We start from the raw sequence: 20,752 nt of genomic DNA, 5'->3' as shown, positions 1-20,752 counted from the left end.
TTTAGGAAGCAAATATTTAAGGGAAGCTAGTAGTTACGTTACTAGGTGCAGATTTTCAGCAATAGGTGACGGTTTAATCTGAAATACATGAATACGTTCTTCTCCATAATAGTTAGCCTACTCATCATGTGTCAATACTCCTTGCTTCAAACCAATCATTAGCATGCCAGATCCATCTGTCTTTAGCAAAGCATTTACCCAAGTTTAGCACATTTATTTCAAAACATGGCGTTTGCAAGACCCATTATGATCGTGTAAGGCCGTTTGAGAGAATCAGATTGTAGCCTCTTCACACACAGGAGTAACTTGTGGACATCGTAGGCTACTTGTAATCAGATCTGACATGACAAATGGACCAGCATCCAGAGATTGCTAATTGGCTGTGTAAAACCGATTTCTTTGTCAGGGTAAGGGTAAGGTCAACATCTGCAGGTGAAATCGAGTCATAACTGCCATTGCTTCATTATCTAGAAGAAAATAGAAATTTTGTCTTTTTATTTAGGTTTGTAGACTATTCATTGTAAATTGATCTATCACGGATTATAATGTTTAGATCAAGGAATTTGGTCTTTTTTTAAAGTTGCAGTCTATTCATTGTGTTTTCATTTCTAGTATGAATGTAAATGTAAAATGTAATGTTTTGCTAATCATACCAGCTTTGAATGATATAAAGCATACATAATTTTGATGAATATACGTATCTATACTAATACGTGTTCCATTTTGTTAAACTTTTAAACCATCTCTCTTAATGTCCAGTTAATTCCTGAAGTTTGAGTGTCTTGAAAACTCATGTATATGCTAATTAATTTCCCTTGTATTTCTAAATTAATTCAGGGTCAGTGCTGAAATGTGTTAATGTTGGAGGAACCAAGGAGGACCAAGACGATGATGACCAGCCATCTACCAGCAGTTTTGAAAACTCCGCAACTGACCAACCACCATCAAGTTCTGAAGGTACAGCAGCATCGCCACAAACAATAATCCAGAGGCCATCAGCAAGTGAGGCAGGAGAGACCATTGTCTCCCCTCCAATTGACCCTTCTCTTTGGCCAGCTCAAATTGGAGACTCTGATAGCTTGGATATTATGCGCAGAGTGCTGTTTAAAGTTGGGTCTGATTTTAATTTCCCAAAGGGCCCAGATGGAAGGGCATTTCATACCAGCAGCCTGTTATACAAAACACTTTCCAATGGCAAGAAGGTATTAAGAAATTGGCTTGTATATTCAGAGCAAAACAATGCAGTGTTTTGCTTTACTTGTAAGCTTTTTGGCTCAAAGGCTATAAAGCTTACTCAAGGGGGGGCCACAGTGACTGGTCTAATATTAACAGCAATTTGAGGACCCATAAAAATAGCCCAGACCATACACAATGCATGATCAGGTGGAGGGAACTGGACACATGACTAAAGAAGAACATGGCAATTGACCACCAGGAGCTGACATTGCTAATCAAGCTTAGTGGAGATTTTGTCTTTGTTCTTTTGGAAGCAATTGAAACACTTTTGGTTATGGTCATTTCCATGGAAAAGTTAAGGGTTTTGTTTGATTTCATAAAGGGGGCTAATAATTTTGACCTTAACTGGAGAAGAGCTAACTTGTCAGGCCAGGACTCTGCAGCCTACACCCATCTACAGGCCAGTGACCACTCTTTCAAGGATGAGGATGTGTACATCCTTGATAGGGAGGAAGACTGGTTTGAACAATCAGATGCAAAACAAGGGCAAATTGCACTCAGCTGCAAAACCTGTGGGCGTGTTTGTGCTGTAACATAATTAGCATATATATCTTTTGTGAATTGGACCTTGAGACAGGGCAGATAGTGGTTGCAAGTGATGCACAATTCATGGTGCTATCAGTGGCCACAATCCATTCTTTGTGAATTCGTCTGTCAATACATAGTGAGTCTTAGAAAAATGAGAAGACATCCACAGATAGAAACAGATGAAAGAGGAGTGGGCGTTAACAGATAATTAGAATAGTTGTAATTACAATTAAATTAAATTCTCTTTAAAATCAAACATCCCAAGATATGAGTGGAAAGTACTGCTCTTGAAACTGCATTTATAACCTTTTTTTTCCCCAGATCTAGTTTAACCATGTCATTCTTCATGTCATACTTCAATACACTTTTAACAACAAATATTACTTGGACCACTACAGAAAACTGCAGATGAACATTTACTGTCTGGGAATTCACATTATAGACACTACCTCTGACTATCCCTTTAACAAATTCGCCACAATTTAGAACAATGTCCATACAAGCTCCAGCCATATACTAGGTTTTGACCTACTCTTGTTGCTTTTTGCCTAATCATTAGCTAAGGTAGGCTGAATGGGAGCAATGTGTCCCTCAACTGACCACACGGGTGATTATGTAGATAGCAAGTTGGCTTCCAATAACAGAAAAAAGTCTCACTTCATGAAGTTTTAACCCCCCCCCCCCCAGTGCAGTTATTAGGAAATGACTATAGAGCTAATGTAGGATTTGATGCCAAGAAAGTTAACTTCTTCAAATGCTTCCATGACAATGACACATCATTAGGTGGTAGAACGGACACGAAGAGCAGGACCATGTCCAGTTACTCACTCTCACCATATCCTGATTGTAGAATTCAACCCTTGCTGACTCTGTACTCAGACCCCCTTTTAAGTGAAAATACCACATATGTATTCTGACCCCTCTCCAAGAGGCACATATGTATACAAAAATAGATTCTCACTAAGTCATTTAATTACATGTTAAAATTTTTCATACTGCAATACATGTTAAGATTATGGACAGATGTGACAATCAGAGGATCACCTGATTGACACCGCAGTCCTGTCCAGCCAGGAGGACAGATGCATGTTCCTGTCACTCTGTAGCATCTCCCTCCATTAATACAGCTGCAGGGCTTGGAGCAGCTCTCTCCATAATATCCCTCCTCACACTCTAGGAGAGAAAAACATAAAAAAAAAAAGACAAACACATCAGAACAAAGAGGGCTTGCTCAAATCTCTTTGGCAGAGGTACTGAAAATATTTGCTGAGAAAGAGTAATATTAAAAACAGCATCCCTAAACTTACCCGAGCCTTTCGCTTACATTTAACCATAATTATACAGATGTTTATATACAAGATTTGAGTTCTGTCAGGAATGAAGAGGGTTTGATAAAAGTGGATATGCACAAGTCTTTTTTTTACTAAGATACCAAAAGTTGCCATGTGAAGATTTTCAAGTTCAAAATGCCCCCAGGAGACCCGAATGAAAATTAGAATCGTCACCTCTATCTGAAAAAATATGCAACTCGGGGATCGGATGGTGTAAGGTAGAGTCTGCCTATCATTTGCTGTAAATTTCAGAGCAGTTTAGTTTCAACTCATCTGCCTTTGTTGGCATTCATAGAGAAAGCAGAACTCACCTCGCTCACAGGCGGCTCCAGTCCAGCCATGGGTGCAAGAGCACTGTCCAGTTACCCGATCACAGGAGCCACCATTTTGGCACAGACACTGTTGAGAACAATGCTCCCCATACTGTCCTGGAGGACAGGCTAAACACATAGCAACAAACAAACAAACAACCCAAGAATGTGGTCAGATCAGCACTAAGGTTATGAAATAACACAAAGCACACTATCATCACACAGTACGCTAAAGCTTTTCTCTGTGAAGCACAATAGTCTAATTTATCTTAATATCCACATCAAACACACATTTACATATAATTTTAAAGGATAGTACCACTACAACAGTAATATGCATACTCTCTGCAGAGTTGAGAGAAAACACAGCACCAGTACCATCATTTGTGGGCAACACGAGCGGTGGAATGTGATGTGAGTCAGATGTGACAAACACACCACCTGGCAAGTAATGGGAACATCATAGAACAGGGGCAGTGCCTCAGTATCCTTCTAAACCTGTTGACTAACACCATGTTATCTAACCATTGTATAGAAAAGTGTGTGTCCTTGTGCGTGGGTTGATATATCCGTGTGTGTGGATACATTTTAGAAGCATAAGAAAGATTATAGCCATGATGGCTTTAACTCATCTTTTTTCCCATGAAGACAACATTTTTGTTTTTTGTGGGTTTTTTTTTTTTACATTTTGCATGGATGACGTAAAATACCAGACCTAACAAAAAGTTATTGCCGCTGCAATGGGTCTCGTTGGCAGAGGGGTGTCCTCTTGAATTGTCGTTTTATAACCCTTCATCACAGTTATGCTCTCACAGGGCTTTAGATGTCCACAGTGAAGACAGAGAAAGTAAATGTCAGATGTTGGGTTGTACATATCATATATATACTATATACGTATATTTATATATTTATATATATAGCGTTTTTTTTTCCAGAAACCGTCAATGGTATTGAAGAAAGTGCTCAACAAATGAAGAGCAGAATATTAAGATAGATGTAGGAAAACAAAAACCCTTTAATTCATAGCAGTACAAGCCTGTTTCATGCGTTGCGCACTCATCAGCTACCAAGCTGGCTATACCACAGATGCTATGTTGCCTCGCACCACGCCCCTAGTTGCGGTGCACAGCAACCAATGGGAAGGTAGGAAACATTTGAAAAGTAACATCAGGGACATTACAAACCAATGGGGGGGGGGTGGGGGGTGGGACCCAATTTGAAAAAGTAAGGGCCTAAACGGCTGGGGCACCGCTGGAACAGCATACTTCCAAAACATAACAAAATAAAACGACATCCAATGGGGTACTTTATGTATGTCATCTAGTGGAGTGGGTCCGAAGCACAGCCGAAAGAGCAGACAGGCAAAACATAAAAATACCACATCCAATAACAGTGGGTACTTTAGGAGTTGGTCCGTTATTGGTTCTTTCCCAAGTAGCTTTATTGACAGCTGATGATTGCTTATGGCATGAAACAGTCTTGTACTGTCTCATAAAGAATTTATTTGACTCACTGGATTATTTTGCTCCTTATTTGTTGAGCACATTCCCTACCGTTGAGTGTTTTGCTAGCATGCTGTACCAAAACAATTACCACCAACATTGTTGCGTGGCAATAATAAAGTATCTATCTATTTGGAAAAGGAAAACCCCCCATAGGAAAACTTTTACAGGAGAAAATGGGAGAAAGGGATTTTACAACAATTAAAGTCATTAGTTGTTGTAAAATTAAGCTGTAGCAATTTAAATGTATAATTAAGTGCTAAATGGCACTGGGCATGGAGGTTCATTTACCTACAGTGCTAAAAATAATGAACTCGGTTGTTTACGCTTAGCTTTTTTTAAAGACAAGTTATTCCCCCTTGGTACATTGTGTTCTTTCGCTGATCAATGGGAGGACAAACTGTGAGTTGTGATAGATGCCTCATTAAATGCACTCTCCTAAATGTTCATGTTCAGCCCATCCAAAAGTGACGTGTGCAATGCTACCATATTAAGTTCTGTGATGCATAAATATTCTCATGCCTTCTATCTTGGGATCAATTCAAACCTCTTCATTGTCAAACTGAACTTATTTTGCAGGCATCTGGGTAGCGTAATGGTATATTCCATTGCCTACCAACACAGGGATTGCTGGTTCGAATCCCTGTGTTACCTCCGGCTTGGTCGGGCATCCCTACAGACACAATTGGCCATGTCTGTGGGTGGGAAGCTGGATGTGGGTATGTGTCGTGGTTGCTGTACTAGCGCCTCCTCTGGTCAGTTGGGCACCTGTTTGGGGGAGAATAGCGTGAACCTCCCACACACTACGTCCCCCTGGCAAAACTCCTTAATGTCAGGTGAAAAGAAGTGGCTGGCAACTCTACATGTACTGGAGGAGGCATGTGGTAGTCTGCAGCCCTCCCCGGATCGGCAGAGGGGGTGGAGCAGTGACCAGAAGGCTTGGAAGAGTGGGGTAATTGGCCAAGTACAATTGGGGAGAAAAAAAGGGAAAAAACAACAATAAATTTAAAAAAAAAAACTGAACTTATTTCAACTGCTTTTAAACTCAGCCCCTAAGATATATAGATAGATATACAGAAATTCCAGTCTTTAAAACATGTATATTGCATTATGAAGTAAAAAAAAAATCCTTCTATTGCAAAGACCCCTTATTTTTACATGAAATGTAGACTTGTGCTTAGCTACTTCAGTCAAGATTTAACAGGTTTGCTTGGCTGCTTTATTTGGATGTGATCTCTTGGCCACAGACAACAATTGAATCTCATTTTAGCAGCGACTACATATACAGTACTTCCTGTCGTATTTACTCTTGTGAAACCAATAAAGGTGCTTGACCCCTGACTGAAAGTGGTATGTTTAAAGATTACAAAGTAAGGGACAATCTAAACTTACAAAAGAGAAATGGATGTATTAATTTTATTGTTTTCACCATGGCAAACTAAAAAAAGATTAAAAAAAACAAACTTGTTTTATGCTGTGGGACAGTTGACTGATTTATTAAGTCATCAGCCATTTGCCAATCCCATTGCCAAAAAATGCTACTCTCCATCTATCTTTTTTTAATGTAAATATGTAAATCCAAAGTTATTGGAATTAGCTAACGTCTACATTTGCACCCGTGTACTCTCTGCTATATGGAGTCAGATTTTAACATGTGGCACAAACTCTACTAATTTTATTGGGAACGCCTTCTTGTTCAGTCAGATGCAGATTCAGAATGACCAAAATGTAAAACGTTGTTCTTTGCATCTGTAGAAGAAAGGCTACTTCAAGTGTTTAAAAAAAAAAGCTTCTGGAAATGATGGTAGCTGATGATAATTAATTTTTATTAATTGATATGTTGATGTGTAGTCATGTCCTTGAGGGCTTCATTGATATTTTCTGGATTTCAGATGCAAGCAAGAGGTCAGTGGTTTATTTTTACATGGCAGGCACACGCATGAAGAACGCCTTCGCTCTGAAACACACAAGAAAGCCATTTCAACTTTCAGACACTTTCTAATTTACAACAACACTGATGTCTATGCACATATGTAAATATCTTATTTTATCTTCAAATAGTCTGAATATGAATGATACACCTTAACCATCTCTTCTCCCATATGGTCATCCTGTTTCTCGGTGTGTCAGGAGAGTCTGGGTTCATTGTGCTGTGTCCATTTTCATCCATCCATTTCTCGTAACGTTCTTCCTCTTTGCTCTTCAGGGCTTCTTTCCTCTCTCTCTTCCTGGCCCAGTAGGTTTTCGTTTGCTCCTCAAATTTTTGTCTTCTTTCTTCCCGATGGAACAGCTTTGCCCTTTTGGTTTGCTCTCTCTCAGCTCTGGTCACCACTATACAGCCGCAACCCTCGCACCCTGGAAAGAACAGAGGAGGAGGTTCACCCAAGATTCACTGACAAATTATGAGCTTGTAAAAAAAAAACACACAAAGTACCTGGCAACATTAGTCTTATCTGAATAAGATCAAATACGACATAAACAAACTTGTAAATAAACTGAGTAGAAACAAAAGAACCAGTGAGGGGGTTGTTCATGATAAGGATGGGAATGACTTACCACTATAATTCAGATGGCTCTCCTCCTTTTCACGCTGGTACGTTCTGGCAATCTTTTGGAGGTTTTGCTCCTTGAGTTAGTCATTGATAAAGAAGCTGATTCGTCTCCGAATACTTTTGTCTTCTATCATTTCTGGAGGTTTGGTGTCCGCCTCTTCACATTCAGTGGTAAACAGGGCTCTATGAAATTCGCCTAATTTCCCCTTCAGATTTTGCTCATGGCTTTCTTCTGTCACCATTTGGTTGTCTCCATCTGTAGACATCTCCTCCAACCCATCCTTCCTAACAGGCAGGTCTCTGTGGGTCTCTGATGGGGTCTTGTTTTATTGTCTGACTTCAGATCATCAGCAGTACTTCCTGAAAGGCACCTTGTGTCCCCTCCCATCTGCTTGGTTGCTGTTGCCAGATGGAAATAGTAGTGCTCTCCAATCTCCACTTCTTCAACGTTTACCAGCCTTGATGGTTTATAATCAGCAAGAGTTGTTTTGAATCCCTCCAAGTGTTTCAAGAGCGGGCATCATGGGCCTGCTGTGGATCCTGCTGGATTTCCTTGTACCCGTTGACACAAATCATTCTCAGAACTGTTTCTTTTCCAGAAAGCTTTTTCTGTTCAGGTGTGTCTCTGGGCAATTCAACTTGGAAAGGGTTGCTTTTTCAGCTTGATGTCCAGGTTACCTCTGTCTTTCTTTCTTCTTGTTACACCATCCATCTTTTTCAAAATCTTCACATCTTCAAATTTTAATCTCGAGTGTGTCTGTAGTCTCTCGCTTCTGCTTTATCTAGCCTCTTCGTATGTCAAACAGCAAATGAGAAATATAAACAATCTGCCGTCTCCCTAAACCCTGTAGAACTTGATGATGTCACAGAGGACCAACACTCCAATGTTACTGAATGTTCTAGATCACATTACGTCACAATAGATTTACACCTGGGCTGCTTATTTTAAATACCATTAATTACCCGTATCGCCTCCTTTGGACACTAGAATGTGTCAGAGTTATTTGCTTTCCATAATGTACATTTTAAATTACATTGCATAATGTAATCCTGCACTTGCGGGTGCAGACTTAACAAAAATACCCAATAAATGAATTGGGAGTGAGATTGAGAGAAGACGAGTGATCTTCTACCGCCAAACTTCATGCCTCCTTTGAGTTTATGTACATACATAAAGCAGCCCATACCTCATTGATAAGCTCTTTAGTCAAATCAAAGTCCCTCCCCTGAGAATTCTCATCCATCCGTCATGTTTCATTTGGCTATATGTCAAATAACAGAAGTTTAATACACTCTAAATGCCACTTTAGAAATGTGTTGCAGCTCTGCAGAGAAGTCAAAAAGTATACAACTCTTTACAGCATTTGTGGTTAACACAGGAATCCGTTAACATTGAGAAAGGTGGCAAAACGGTTCATTTTAACACGTCATCTGGTCAATAATGAGAACATTAGAAAGCAGGTACAGTTTCATTCGGCAAACCTAAACTTGTCATCTTAGACCATGTTTCCAACTGTATAGAAAAATGTGTACAGTATTTGTATGTTGAGAGTGTGTGTGTGTGTGTGTGTGTGTGTGTGTGTGTGTGTGTGTGTGTGTGTGTGTGTGTGTGTGTGTGTTGGAACATATAAACTCTGTGGTGTACAAAAGAGCAGTACGTCAAATCAACATACAAGAGTGATGGTGACTTGAACACTTCACATAGTACAGTAATGTTTATTAACCTTAAGCCATTGAGCTGGACAGTGTTTTATCTAATTCTATGTGACTGAGTGTTAAACTACTCACGCAGTTGACAGCTGGCACCCATCCACCCGGCCGTACAGCTGCATCGCCCAGTGATGTGGTCACACCTGGCACCGTTCTGACACTCACAGGTCTGACTGCACTGCACACCAAAATGACCCTCTGGGCACTCTGCCCAAACACACAAACACAGCGCACAGGCAGACACACGCAACAACAGCATTGGTACCACATACAGTACACATGCATGCATGCAAACACACGTGCACATACTCAGTATCATCTCACAAAGTGCTGCAGCTGTATCCACTGCAGAGATACTGCACTCCAGAACCAGGAAATCAAAATCAAACACACATAAATTGTAGGGGCATTTTGGTTTTCAGGGCACATGTTGTGAACTTCTCCCTAATGATCAATTTCTGTGATGACATTTGAGTCAAATAGAGAGAGGGAAACCAGCTAATGATAGAGACACGTCATTAAGTCATGCTATTGGCTTTCTGCTGACTCTGGCTCTGGTAATCAGGACCACAAAATAGGCTGTGGCAAGAGGAGAACCTTGAATAAGACTTCAGAATGACAGGCTCAGAACTTTAGTGGGCATTTCACTGGAATCATTAAAACAAAGGCATGAAATGCTCATGAGACCTTAGCATGAGAACACTGATCACGTAAGCAACTAAAAAATCTAAAAAAACGGGTTTTTCCAAGTTGCGTTCTTCATCTCCTGATGTTCATCCCTATAAACTTGTGGGTATATTTATCCAGAGTAGACCCCAATTAACTGTCTATGCCAGAGGCTATTGCTCTAATCCCTCTCTCCACACTTACTCATCGCTAAATAAAAATCATTGGCTCTGTCTCAATATAGAGATAATTGTCCAGAAACTCTTCAGAGTTATGTTTAAGGGGGAGGATGTCATGATGGGTTGCATTGAGGGCCTCCCTCACACCCCGTTTTAATGATGTAGCTTCCATTACCCAGAATGCAGTGTGGTCCTGCCCAGCCAGCAGTGCAGAGGCATGCTCCTGTGATGTGGTGGCAGCGGGCACCGTTCCTGCACTCGCACATCTGGCCACAGTCAAGACCGTAAAAGCTGTCCGGGCACACTGTGGGCCAAGATAAAACATCCGACTGGTTAGAACTGGCAACTTCACAAAAGAGGAGAGGAAAAGAGTTAAATGCCAAGGTTTTTTTATTATTATTATTCTCTCTTCTCTCCCTCATCTCTGTCCTCTCACTCTCTTCTCCTCCTCCTCCTTTCTCTCCCACTCTGTCTTACCACCTACCGAAAATGCCAATATCAAATTGCAGTACCATGCTGTGGCTGTTCATTTGCGGAGCATCTGCATTCGTTAAGTGAGCTCATGTCCCATATGTGTGGTGTATCTGGGCCACATCAAAGCCACTGGCGGCTAACAGGCCAATCCCTTTGTGGGGGCGGAGGGGTGCACAGAGAGCCGGTAATTAGAGCACCTGCTGAGTCCACAGGCCCCAGCAACACAAAGCAAAACAAAGCCAAGTTACCGTGCCGCTCTTTGACACACATAACACACACACATGCACACACACGTACACACACTGCTATCATAGCTGGTACATGGATGGCAGTGGAGGAGTCTGTTTCTCATTCTCAGGGCGGGGCAAGATAGATTGTTTAAGTGTGTGTAGAGTCAATAGACACTCAGAGAGTTTGATAAACACACTGCCTGCCATCCGAGAGAACTTAAGCGAGAGTTCAGGGGATGAATGACCGTCTCCACTACAGGGATATAAATATTGCCTGTAAGCATGACTTCACCACGGCAGGAGAGTATGACTGTTTATTCACTGTCTTTTTTGATTGGTCAGTTTGTCATCAAGCATTTGTATAGATTATTGCTTTGCCAAACAAGCACCTGGGTTCGGTTCCATATTTACAGAAAAGATGTCCTTGCTTTGCCAAACACTTTGATTGATTGACAGCTAGAGCTGACAGATACCCCCCCCCTCCTCCTCCTCAGGCATGATGTGTGAGCAGTTCTGGAGCTGGTTAAGTTTTTGGCTCCTTCCAACTTTCCCTATACCTTTGCTTCCAATAGTCTCAGTGGGTAACAGTTCTCCTCCTTTGCCTACAAACTCACAAGTGTGACAAAAATGGGAGTGTGGCACCTCAGCACAGGGAGATATGGCTTGGTTTTCACTCTTAGATGCCAAAATACACAAATTTGTTTCACACAGCGTATTCACTGAACTCTCATTTTCTTGCTTCCCATGACAATACTGTACTGTCTTAGCCACTTGCTTAAAAAAATGCATCTTTCTGCTCAGCAATTTCTGGAGTGGCTGCTGTTCTGTTCCCACGCTGACGTCTGAGCTCGCTTCTGTTGTGGTTGGAATACGATGTTATTAGAGCAGGCCTTCAGCGGATGCTGTCATCGTAAACCAGGTGTACTGCAGGTCTGTGGTTGTACCTAAGCAAATCACTGCTTTATTGTTTATTTTTATGATACTTTTAGTGACACCATGGTGATAAGGTGGTCTTCCCAGGTTACATTAGGGATGTCACATTGTGTTAAGCTTGCCTTTGCCTTTAAACTGTTGACAAGGTAACACTAATCGTGTGTAAGCTGTGAGTGAGGTGTTTTTTTTTTGTTTTTCTTGCCATTTTGTATCTGTTTAAATTGGAGAGTACTGCTGGCATCGTGTGTGGCTGCCGCTTCTCCCTCTCGTAGCCCCCCCCTTTCCCATCCACCCCTGTATGTCTGTATTATGTTTATCTGTTGTCTTGTTTCACCGCCGTTTTTTTGTAAAGCAACTTTGAGTGTTAGAAAAGCGCTATATAAGATTGATTTATTATTATTATCATTATTATTATTAATAATGATAATAATAATACAGATCTGATAAAAACAAAAGGCGAACATGAACAAATTTCAGTGAGGAAGTTTATATATAGTGTTCTGCCACTGTTACCACTATGCAAAACCATAGGTATAGGGCATGTGGTGGTATAGTAGTAGTATATCGTAGCATGTATAGTGCAAGTGCATTACTTGTTTACACCAGCAGGGGGAGTCTAGATTCCATTTCAACCACATAGCAGCAATCTGTCATCTGATGTTAGCCTGGTGTCTGCTGGTGTGCCTCAGTGTAGGCTCCTCTCTCCGAGCCTTTGTTTATAGGTAGATACAGAGGAGTCAGTCCACTACCACACACACTGTGCCATCACCGAGAGACTCCATCTCTGGTCTAAATGAGCTCTTTAAGACAGGGGGATTATTTCCAGATCCCCGGTTGTGTAAGAGCCACTGTTGTCAGCCTATAAAGCAGGTCCTGGGACCACACAGCCGGGAAGACCAGACCACAGAACTAGAGTGGATAGAGCAAACACAGAGGAAAACCTCCTGGTGCCATTCATGGCCTATCAATTGAGTGAGGGAGAAAAACGATTATGTTTCCTTTGACAATACTGCGGATGTTAAGTGAGCATAGAACCAGATTCCTTTTTACCACCAGTCACATTATTTTGATGCCGACATCAAAGCAAAGGAACAAAATGAGCACATGATGCAAATCCATTGAGATAACCGTCTCAGGCATCAGGCCAGTGTTAGCCCATTGACTCGTTTCCTTCTTCCCTCTAAATTCAATTCAAACTTTTATCCCCAACCTCAGTGCCGCAAGAATGCTCAGTGAAACAACGTGTTTGCTATGGTAACAAGCTTCCACTGAGTCTAATGCACAGTGCCAGTTGTTATTTCCATGTCAAATGTTCAACAGCCACTGGATAGCCGGTGTGTTGGCTAGATGACCCTGTCAGAATATCGACTTCAACAGGAATGCCATCTCTATCCACTTCAATTCTGTGGAGCAGACGGGCACACTGGAGAGATCTGGTCCTCCTCACTGTGCAGGCGAAGTCAGGAAGAGGCCCAGCACAAAACTAAGAAACTGGACACCGCTGTTTGAGGGGAAAAGGGACTTTAAAAAACAGAATCTGGTCCAGACCGATAGCCCTAGTTCTACAGCAATGTCCAATCAGAGTAAGGCTTGTGTCTGAGGCCATTGGACTGTTATGACTGGGGATGTGAAGCACTGCTCTGGTGTGACATTGCTGTGATTTACAGTACCCCATGCACAGCTGAGGTGGTATGGATTTCTTGAGCTGGTGAACACTTAGAATAAATCTTACGTCTTGTAATAACATCACACCACATCAAGTCAAAAGACTGTAATCAAGATCAAATTCGTCATACTGTTAAAAGACATTGTCCATTGTCTTCATGTCTTCATACCCAGGAACATATCACAATCAAATAAAGAAGATCACTTATATAGAGATATGAAATATAATACATATGAAATGCCTTGAGTCTACATTTTATATAATATTTAATTGTTGCTATCCAGTTATATACTATTGCAAAGTCTAAAGATTTTTTTGTTTTGTTTTTTTGCTTTTGTTTGTTTGAATGTTTGTTTGTGCCCGATTCAGCTGGAAGAAAGAAGCAAACATTCTGATGAACTGCAAGACTGCGCCAAACTGAATAAAACCAGAAGAATATCCTGCAGCGCCCTCTAGAGGCTTCAGTACAGGAAGGCCATAAAATGTGAGTACCATCAGTATGTCAGCCTTTAAAGCAAAGGATATGGGCAGCATCAACAGATATTAGATAAAGGAGCATGTTTTTCATGAGGTTGTTTGGAGAATTTATATTTCTGGCATCTAGTTGATGGGCTTATCCAAAGTGATTTACAATGAGAAAACAGGCTTCGATTCCAGTATTACCATTACAAGGAAATAAAAATAACTTCAACAATCGGGCTATAGGCCGTCACACATTTCTAGTACCCACTGAATACTTGGATTAGACCAAAGTTTAAGGAAATGAAAGACAATAACATTTAAAGCAGAAATCCCTAATTTCCTGAATTCCCTAATCTGTCCCTCCTTCAGGCAGCAAGAACTAAAAACAAGGTGTAGCAGCTATTGTGCTTTCTGCTCAGCAGTAAACAGCTCCAACCCCTGTAAACATGGCATCCTCAGACCAAAGCGAAAGTATTACACAGCCAATCTAAAGTATTACAAACAATATGGGAACACTATTCTGTTATAATATGCGTTGTAGAATTGGTAGATTGCCAGTCCAACAGAAGCGTCGCATGTCAACCCTTTTTCCTGTTCAGGTAAGAACATGTTTGCAACTGCACCTGTGTTCACTGCCTGGTCAAACATGTCAACAGGGATATATGGAAAGTGTCTCCAACCATGGTCAAGATGCCAGTTAGAATTAACTCTTTGGTCCAGATGGATACAATAGCTATTTATTAATGAAGAAAAAATCCCACAGTTCAACTTTAAGAGAGTTAGAATGATTTCTTTAACCAAAGTAATGCAAAGGTTTATGCAACCAGAGGTCTACAGAGAGAAGATCTTACGTTTTTCACAGTAGGTTCCAGCCCATCCAGAGGTGCACGTGCAGGCTCCGCTCATGTGGTCACAGAGTGCTCCATTCTGACACTGGCACTGCTGGGCACAGCCCTGCCCATACGTACCATTCACACACCCTGAAAGTAGACATGCAGGAAGAACATCAGGCACGTTGTGCTCAAATCCTCATACCTCCAACACAAAAGGCCTACATGAATCTCAAAGGACTTTGTCTTACATTTGTAGAGCAGTGCCCTACATCTTGAACTCATTTTAGGACCTAGGTTTAGTAAATTCACTGCTGGGAGCCAGGAATATTAAAACTGTATCAGCACTATTATTACGTGGAGCCCACCAACAACTATGGGTCTACCTCTGTTTCATTTTCGGTCCAAATCCATTGTTTAGGAAACACTGATTGAGTTGTGTCATGCTTGTCATCAAATACAGCAGTAGGAAGTATGTCCCAGTGGCTCAAATGGATTAAATGTTAGGTTATCATTATGCAAATCATCTCACTAATGAAAATATATTAAATTAGAAACACAAGAATGCTACATCTAAAGCTATGATTAATTGCACTGATTAATGGCAGTAATGCACATAAATTGTTGAATAAATAAATGTTCAACCTGAGAATTGCCCAAAGGTGGCAGCATTTACCAAATCATATCTGCTAAAAGTTAACAAAATGCCTTGTAAGACTAGGGATGTTGAGTGAAGGTTTTGCCAAGACAATTAAGGGTCCTTACTCTTGTCACAGTTGTCTCCAGTGAAGCCAGCCTCACACATGCACTGACCGGTGGTTGGGTCACAGCCCAGAGTCCTGCCTTTGCATTGGCATTTTTTGCTGCACCCTTGGCCCCAGGAACCAGGCTCACATGCTGTTGAGTTCAGCAAACATGAGGGTGAACAGAGCAAGGTTTTGATTATACAGTATTAACTGGAGCTGTAAAACTACAGTTGAATAAATTGCCAGGGCTGCCATACTGAAATGTTCTTCTTTTATCTGTCCATACTAGAACACGTTCAAACCCTATAAGAAAAATAATGTCCATTTGTTTTCAAAAAAGGAAAGAAAAAAAGAAATTGTTCTTACAACTTGTACAGTCGTGGCCTCTTTTTCCAGGAGGGCAGAAGCAACTTCCAGTCTGTGGGTCACAACCTGCATTATGTTGGCATGAGCAGCGCATGACACAGCCAGAGCCATAGTAACCCGAGGGACAGTCTGGACAGCACAGTATCATCATATTAAAACCCGAATGCAAGGGGATAAGGAAAAAACAGTGTTCAACTCAAAGAAATATTAACAAGTCAAACTCACCAACTTGGCAGAGTGCTCCATTGAAGCCTGGTGTGCAGTCACACACACCAGTCTGCTTGTTGCAGGAGCCTCCATTTTGACAGGGACTACAAGTTGACTGGCACTTGAATCCCCAGAGACCATCAGGGCAGTCTGCCGAGATAGGAAGAAGTCATTAGGGGTCTTTCACATCTACTAAATGGAAGCTTAACTCAATGTAGCGAATTAAGGGGGCAGCCAGGAGCCGCTGCAGCTGGGACACGAACCCAGGTCGCCCGCACCACGGGTGACTGCGCTAACTAGTGGACTAAAGGGTCTGACCCGTTAGCCAAGGGCTAGCAAGTCTAGTTATCTGTGGTCGTTTACACTACCCCCCTCCTTCAGGAAGCGCGTCCCCGCAATTCAGCATATTAGCTCCCTCATGCCTCTGGGCGCATTTACCATCTTGACACAAGTCCCCCGTCTTTCCAGCAGGGCAGATGCACTGTCCAGTCACTGGGTCACAAGAAGCCCCCCCACAGTCACAGGTCGAACAGCAGCTCTCTCCATATTGCCCTGCTCTGCAGACTTATTGCATAAAACAAAACATTAAAAAACAATTGAACCTACATTTAAATGGCAAATTATCACAGGCCAGAAAGCACAGCTCTGCACAACAATATTATGCAACCCGGTATATTATAGAGCTGCACAGTACAACAGAGATAAAATACAAGAAAAGTACAGAGCATTACAAATAACAGTACAGTTGAGTAAACCTTGGCATGTCACTGCATTATAAGAACAAATTGCATTGGAACACAACACAAGAGCAAATTATATAATCTGAGGAAAGGATTAAGATAGAGAGAGAAGGTTTGGAAATACTCATCATTTTCTGCTTATCTAGTCAGTCTCTGCCAATAGCAACTGTAGTAGTAATTGAAGTAAGTGGATTCTGTCATAACCAGTCCCAGAACCCGAGCTACTGTATACACAGTCCAGAAAATGTTGGTAGTTTTTGTTTTTTTCAGTGAAAGCAGTAAGCTCAGGCCTGGGAAGTGTATTAGATTTGACTTACAGTTGCAACACTGGTCCTGTAGCTCAGCGTTATCTATTGTCAGTCCATAGAGATACAAACTTATGAATTTAACAGAGGCTCCTGAACGACATTTAATATTGTTCTGGACCACAGGACAAGAGAGCTCAGCCACCGGAACATTCCATCAGCCAACAGAGAAAGAAGCCAGAGGTGGCCGTACTAAAGACTAAACACACTACAATAAATACATGCTGCACATACGCTGCACAAAATAAAACATTCAATCTTATAAGGGAAAAACAAGTGAGTTATTCCTTTTATAAATCAATTTTAACCGTGAGCGCTCTAAAGTAGCTCTATATGAAGCGGATGAGACAAGTTAGAGGATTCTTCAAGCATTACAACAGATATCGGAAGGATTGTAAAAAATGAGCTGTAATTTGGACATGTGGTTCTAATTTTCTGTGCTCTCAGGGTGCATGCATATAAACAACCTTATGCATGTATATGTGCATAAACATGCATATGCAAAAGCATGAAGTTTGCAATCTGGTACCCACATAAGCAGATATGTATGCAAGTATGGAAGTATGGAAGTACGCATACAAAACACAAGCAAAAGAAAGAGGGAGTCTGTATGTGTGTAAAATGATGCACCTTTAAGGCAAAAGGCCACATGAGGGTGCTGTTCAGTGCAGGTTTGTACAGATATTGCACCTCGTGCATCAGGAATTCTGTATGTTTGAAATGTTTGGAAGATAAATTAGTGGTCCAGTCTGCATCCCCAGTTTAGAGAATGTGTGGAAAATGTTGTATAGTAAACTTGCATGTACCTTGAAAGATATGAGGCTAGATTAAAAAAAAAAAAGATCGTTATATGAGGGTGTAACATCCATCCATTATCCAAACTGCTTATACTGCTCTCAGGGTCACAGGGATGCTGGAGCCTTTCCCAGCAGTCATGGGACAGCAGGTGGGGGGACACCCTGGACAGGCCGCCAGGCCATCACACACACACACACACACACACACACACACACACACACACACACACACACACACACACACACACACACACACACACCTAGGGACAATTTAGTATGGCCGATTCACCTGACCTACATGCCTTTGGACTGTGAGAGGAAACTGGAGCACCCAGAGGAAACCCACACAGACATGAGGAGAACATGCAAACTCCACACAGAGGACGACCCGGGACAACCCCAAGGTTGAAATACCCCAGGGCTCAAACCCAGGACCTTCTTGCAGTGAGGCGACTGCGCTAACCATTGTGCCACAATGCCGCCAGGTGGTGTAACAGCGTTTCATAAAGTTTGTCTCACCCAATTGACATTTGTCTCCATGAAGACCTGCAGGACATTTCTGGCTACATGTTCCACTCTGGGGATCACATGACCCCCCATCAGGACAGTCACATCGATGTTCACAGCCAGCACCAAAGAAACCTAACATACATTCTACAGGGGAACACACACACACACACACACACACACACACACACACACACACACACACACACATACAGAAGCATCAAAGGACAAACTTGGTAGCACACAATCTGCTTAAGTCGCAACCACTGATCAACTGCATTTCATTGTCATCATGGCTGGGTGTACAACATTTGCAAGCAAAAGTTTTCAAATTCAAATTATGTCAGATATGAAAGATATGAAATACTGAAGCAGCCAATTTAAAAAGGATACATAAAAGGAAAAGATATGTAGAATAGCTACAGAGGAACACATCTAGAAAAGTAGATAGATAGATAGATAGATAGATAGATAGATAGATAGATAGATAGATAGATAGATAGATAGATAGATAGATAGATAGATAGATAGATAGATATGTAGAGGAGCTCAAGCAGGAGTCGCGACAACTTTCTCTTTCGGCTACACAATGTGCACCATTTATTCCTTCACCATTACAACAACAACAAAAACCCGCGCAGAGGAAGTGTATCCCTGTAAACCCGAACCGAGAAAACAGCAGCTGTAAACCAACGTTCCTACTGGCTCAATAAGGGGAATTATGTATCCCCATAACCACTACAGATAGATAGATAGATAGATAGATAGATAGATAGATAGATAGATAGATAGATAGATAGATAGATAGATAGATAGATAGATAGATAGATAGATAGATATAGATAGATAGATATGCAGATTAGGTGAAGTGAAAACTCCAGCCTTTATATGTTATCAGATGGTGTTTGTGTATGCCCTTTGATGGACTGGTTTATTATTTACCCACTTCATACTCAGTACCAATTCCTTTCCCTATGACCATGAACAAGATTTTTTTTATCCTCTTTTTTTTTTCTTCCCTTTTTCTCCCCAGTTGTACTTGCCCAATTACACTACTCTTCCAAGCTGTCCCGGTCACTGCTCCATCCCCTCTGCCAATCCGGGGAGGGCTGCAGACTACAACATGCCTCCTCCGATACATGTTGAGTCGCCAGCCGCTTCTTTTCACCTGACAGTGAGGAGTTTCATCAGGGGGCCATAGCGCATCGGAGGATCACGCTATTCCCTCCCACCTCCCTGAACAGGTGCCCCGACCAACCAGAGGAGGCACTAGTGCAGTCACCAGGACACATGTCCACATCCGGCTTCCCACCTGCAGACACGGCCAATTGTGTCTGTAGGGACGCCCGAGCAAGCCGGAGGTAACACTGGGATTCGAACTGGCAACTCCCATGTTGGTAAGCAACGGAATAGACTGCTACACTAACCGGACACCAGACCGTTAACAAGATTAAGCAGGAATAGAAAATGAATGACAGACGTTTCTTTTTCTTTTTGTCATGATATGTTGTCCTTGAGAAGAAAGTTGGATGTTGGAAATGATATTTGTAAGTTATAGGGTGCCGTATGATGCACACCATTCACCACTTATGGATCCAGTAAAACATCTCCCATCACCTGCTTCCAGCTGATGAACGCCAGTCACACCAGTCCCTATCTGCTCTGGTCTATCTCCTACTCATTTGACACACTTTTGGAGAAACACACTGTTTGTTTCTGCCTGGAAATCAATTAAACGTCACTTTTCCCCTCTGGACAATTGTGGTTCTGTTAAGTAACACAAAATGGCCCTTGGTTCACATAGAGATAGTAAGTATGCACGCGTAGTATATCTTTAAAGAGTTTTCCAGAATGCATTAAACTGTCATCTAAACCAAATTATGGCGGCAGCAAAAAGAGAGGGAGTCAGCATTTAAGTTCTTCCAGTGAGAGAAAGATTTAAGGCAGCCGTCACATTTTACATCTCGATGACGGATGCTGCATATCTCTTTCTAAAAACTAGAATCCAGATCACCAAATCAAGAAGGACTCCCTGAAACTTTGCCATTGTGTCACAACCACAGGGAGGACAAAAAGGGAGATCACACATAATTCAAGAGTTAATTGAAAGATGTATTTTAAACCAATAGAACAAAAGTATGCAAAAAATAAACAATGTAGCATGGAAATCCGAAATATCAATGGTATGTGGAGTGCACGAGCGATAGGAGGATGTGCTGTGGTTTTAAGTGCAAAGACGAAATGGATGCCAGGGACGTGCGTGCGTGCGTGTGTGTGTGTGTGTGTGTGTGTGTGTTTGTGTGTGTTGGGGGGGAGGGTAATAATGCTCTCGTACCACCCAACCCATGTGTGTCTCATAAACAGACAACACTGCACTTTGCAGGCCAGCCTCCAAAAAAAAAGAAGAAAAAAACAGTAATGCCAGTCGTAGGATGGATTACCATGCCCCCCACGCACACACACACACACACACA

At 41.7% G+C, this 20,752-nt stretch overlaps 1 protein-coding gene across 1 annotated transcript in view; it reads right to left on the bottom strand.

Moving 5' to 3' along the window:
• Window positions 1–20,752, bottom strand: part of megf6 (multiple EGF like domains 6) — a 206,303-nt gene that overhangs the window by 24,203 nt on the left and 161,348 nt on the right. The window contains exons 18-27 of the mRNA XM_056282899.1: window positions 18,291–18,425; window positions 16,368–16,493; window positions 15,948–16,079; window positions 15,723–15,851; window positions 15,376–15,507; window positions 14,632–14,760; window positions 10,191–10,319; window positions 9,249–9,377; window positions 3,407–3,535; window positions 2,809–2,937 (exon numbers count right to left, since the gene is read on the bottom strand). Of these exons, the coding sequence (XP_056138874.1) occupies window positions 2,809–2,937; window positions 3,407–3,535; window positions 9,249–9,377; window positions 10,191–10,319; window positions 14,632–14,760; window positions 15,376–15,507; window positions 15,723–15,851; window positions 15,948–16,079; window positions 16,368–16,493; window positions 18,291–18,425 (1,299 nt within the window). The remainder of the gene's footprint in view (window positions 1–2,808; window positions 2,938–3,406; window positions 3,536–9,248; window positions 9,378–10,190; window positions 10,320–14,631; window positions 14,761–15,375; window positions 15,508–15,722; window positions 15,852–15,947; window positions 16,080–16,367; window positions 16,494–18,290; window positions 18,426–20,752) is intronic.

Source organism: Lampris incognitus, chromosome 7 (assembly GCF_029633865.1).
Source record: "Lampris incognitus isolate fLamInc1 chromosome 7, fLamInc1.hap2, whole genome shotgun sequence".
Classification (NCBI taxonomy): Eukaryota; Metazoa; Chordata; class Actinopteri; order Lampriformes; family Lampridae; genus Lampris; species Lampris incognitus.
This window is presented reverse-complemented; position numbering and strand designations above follow the sequence as displayed.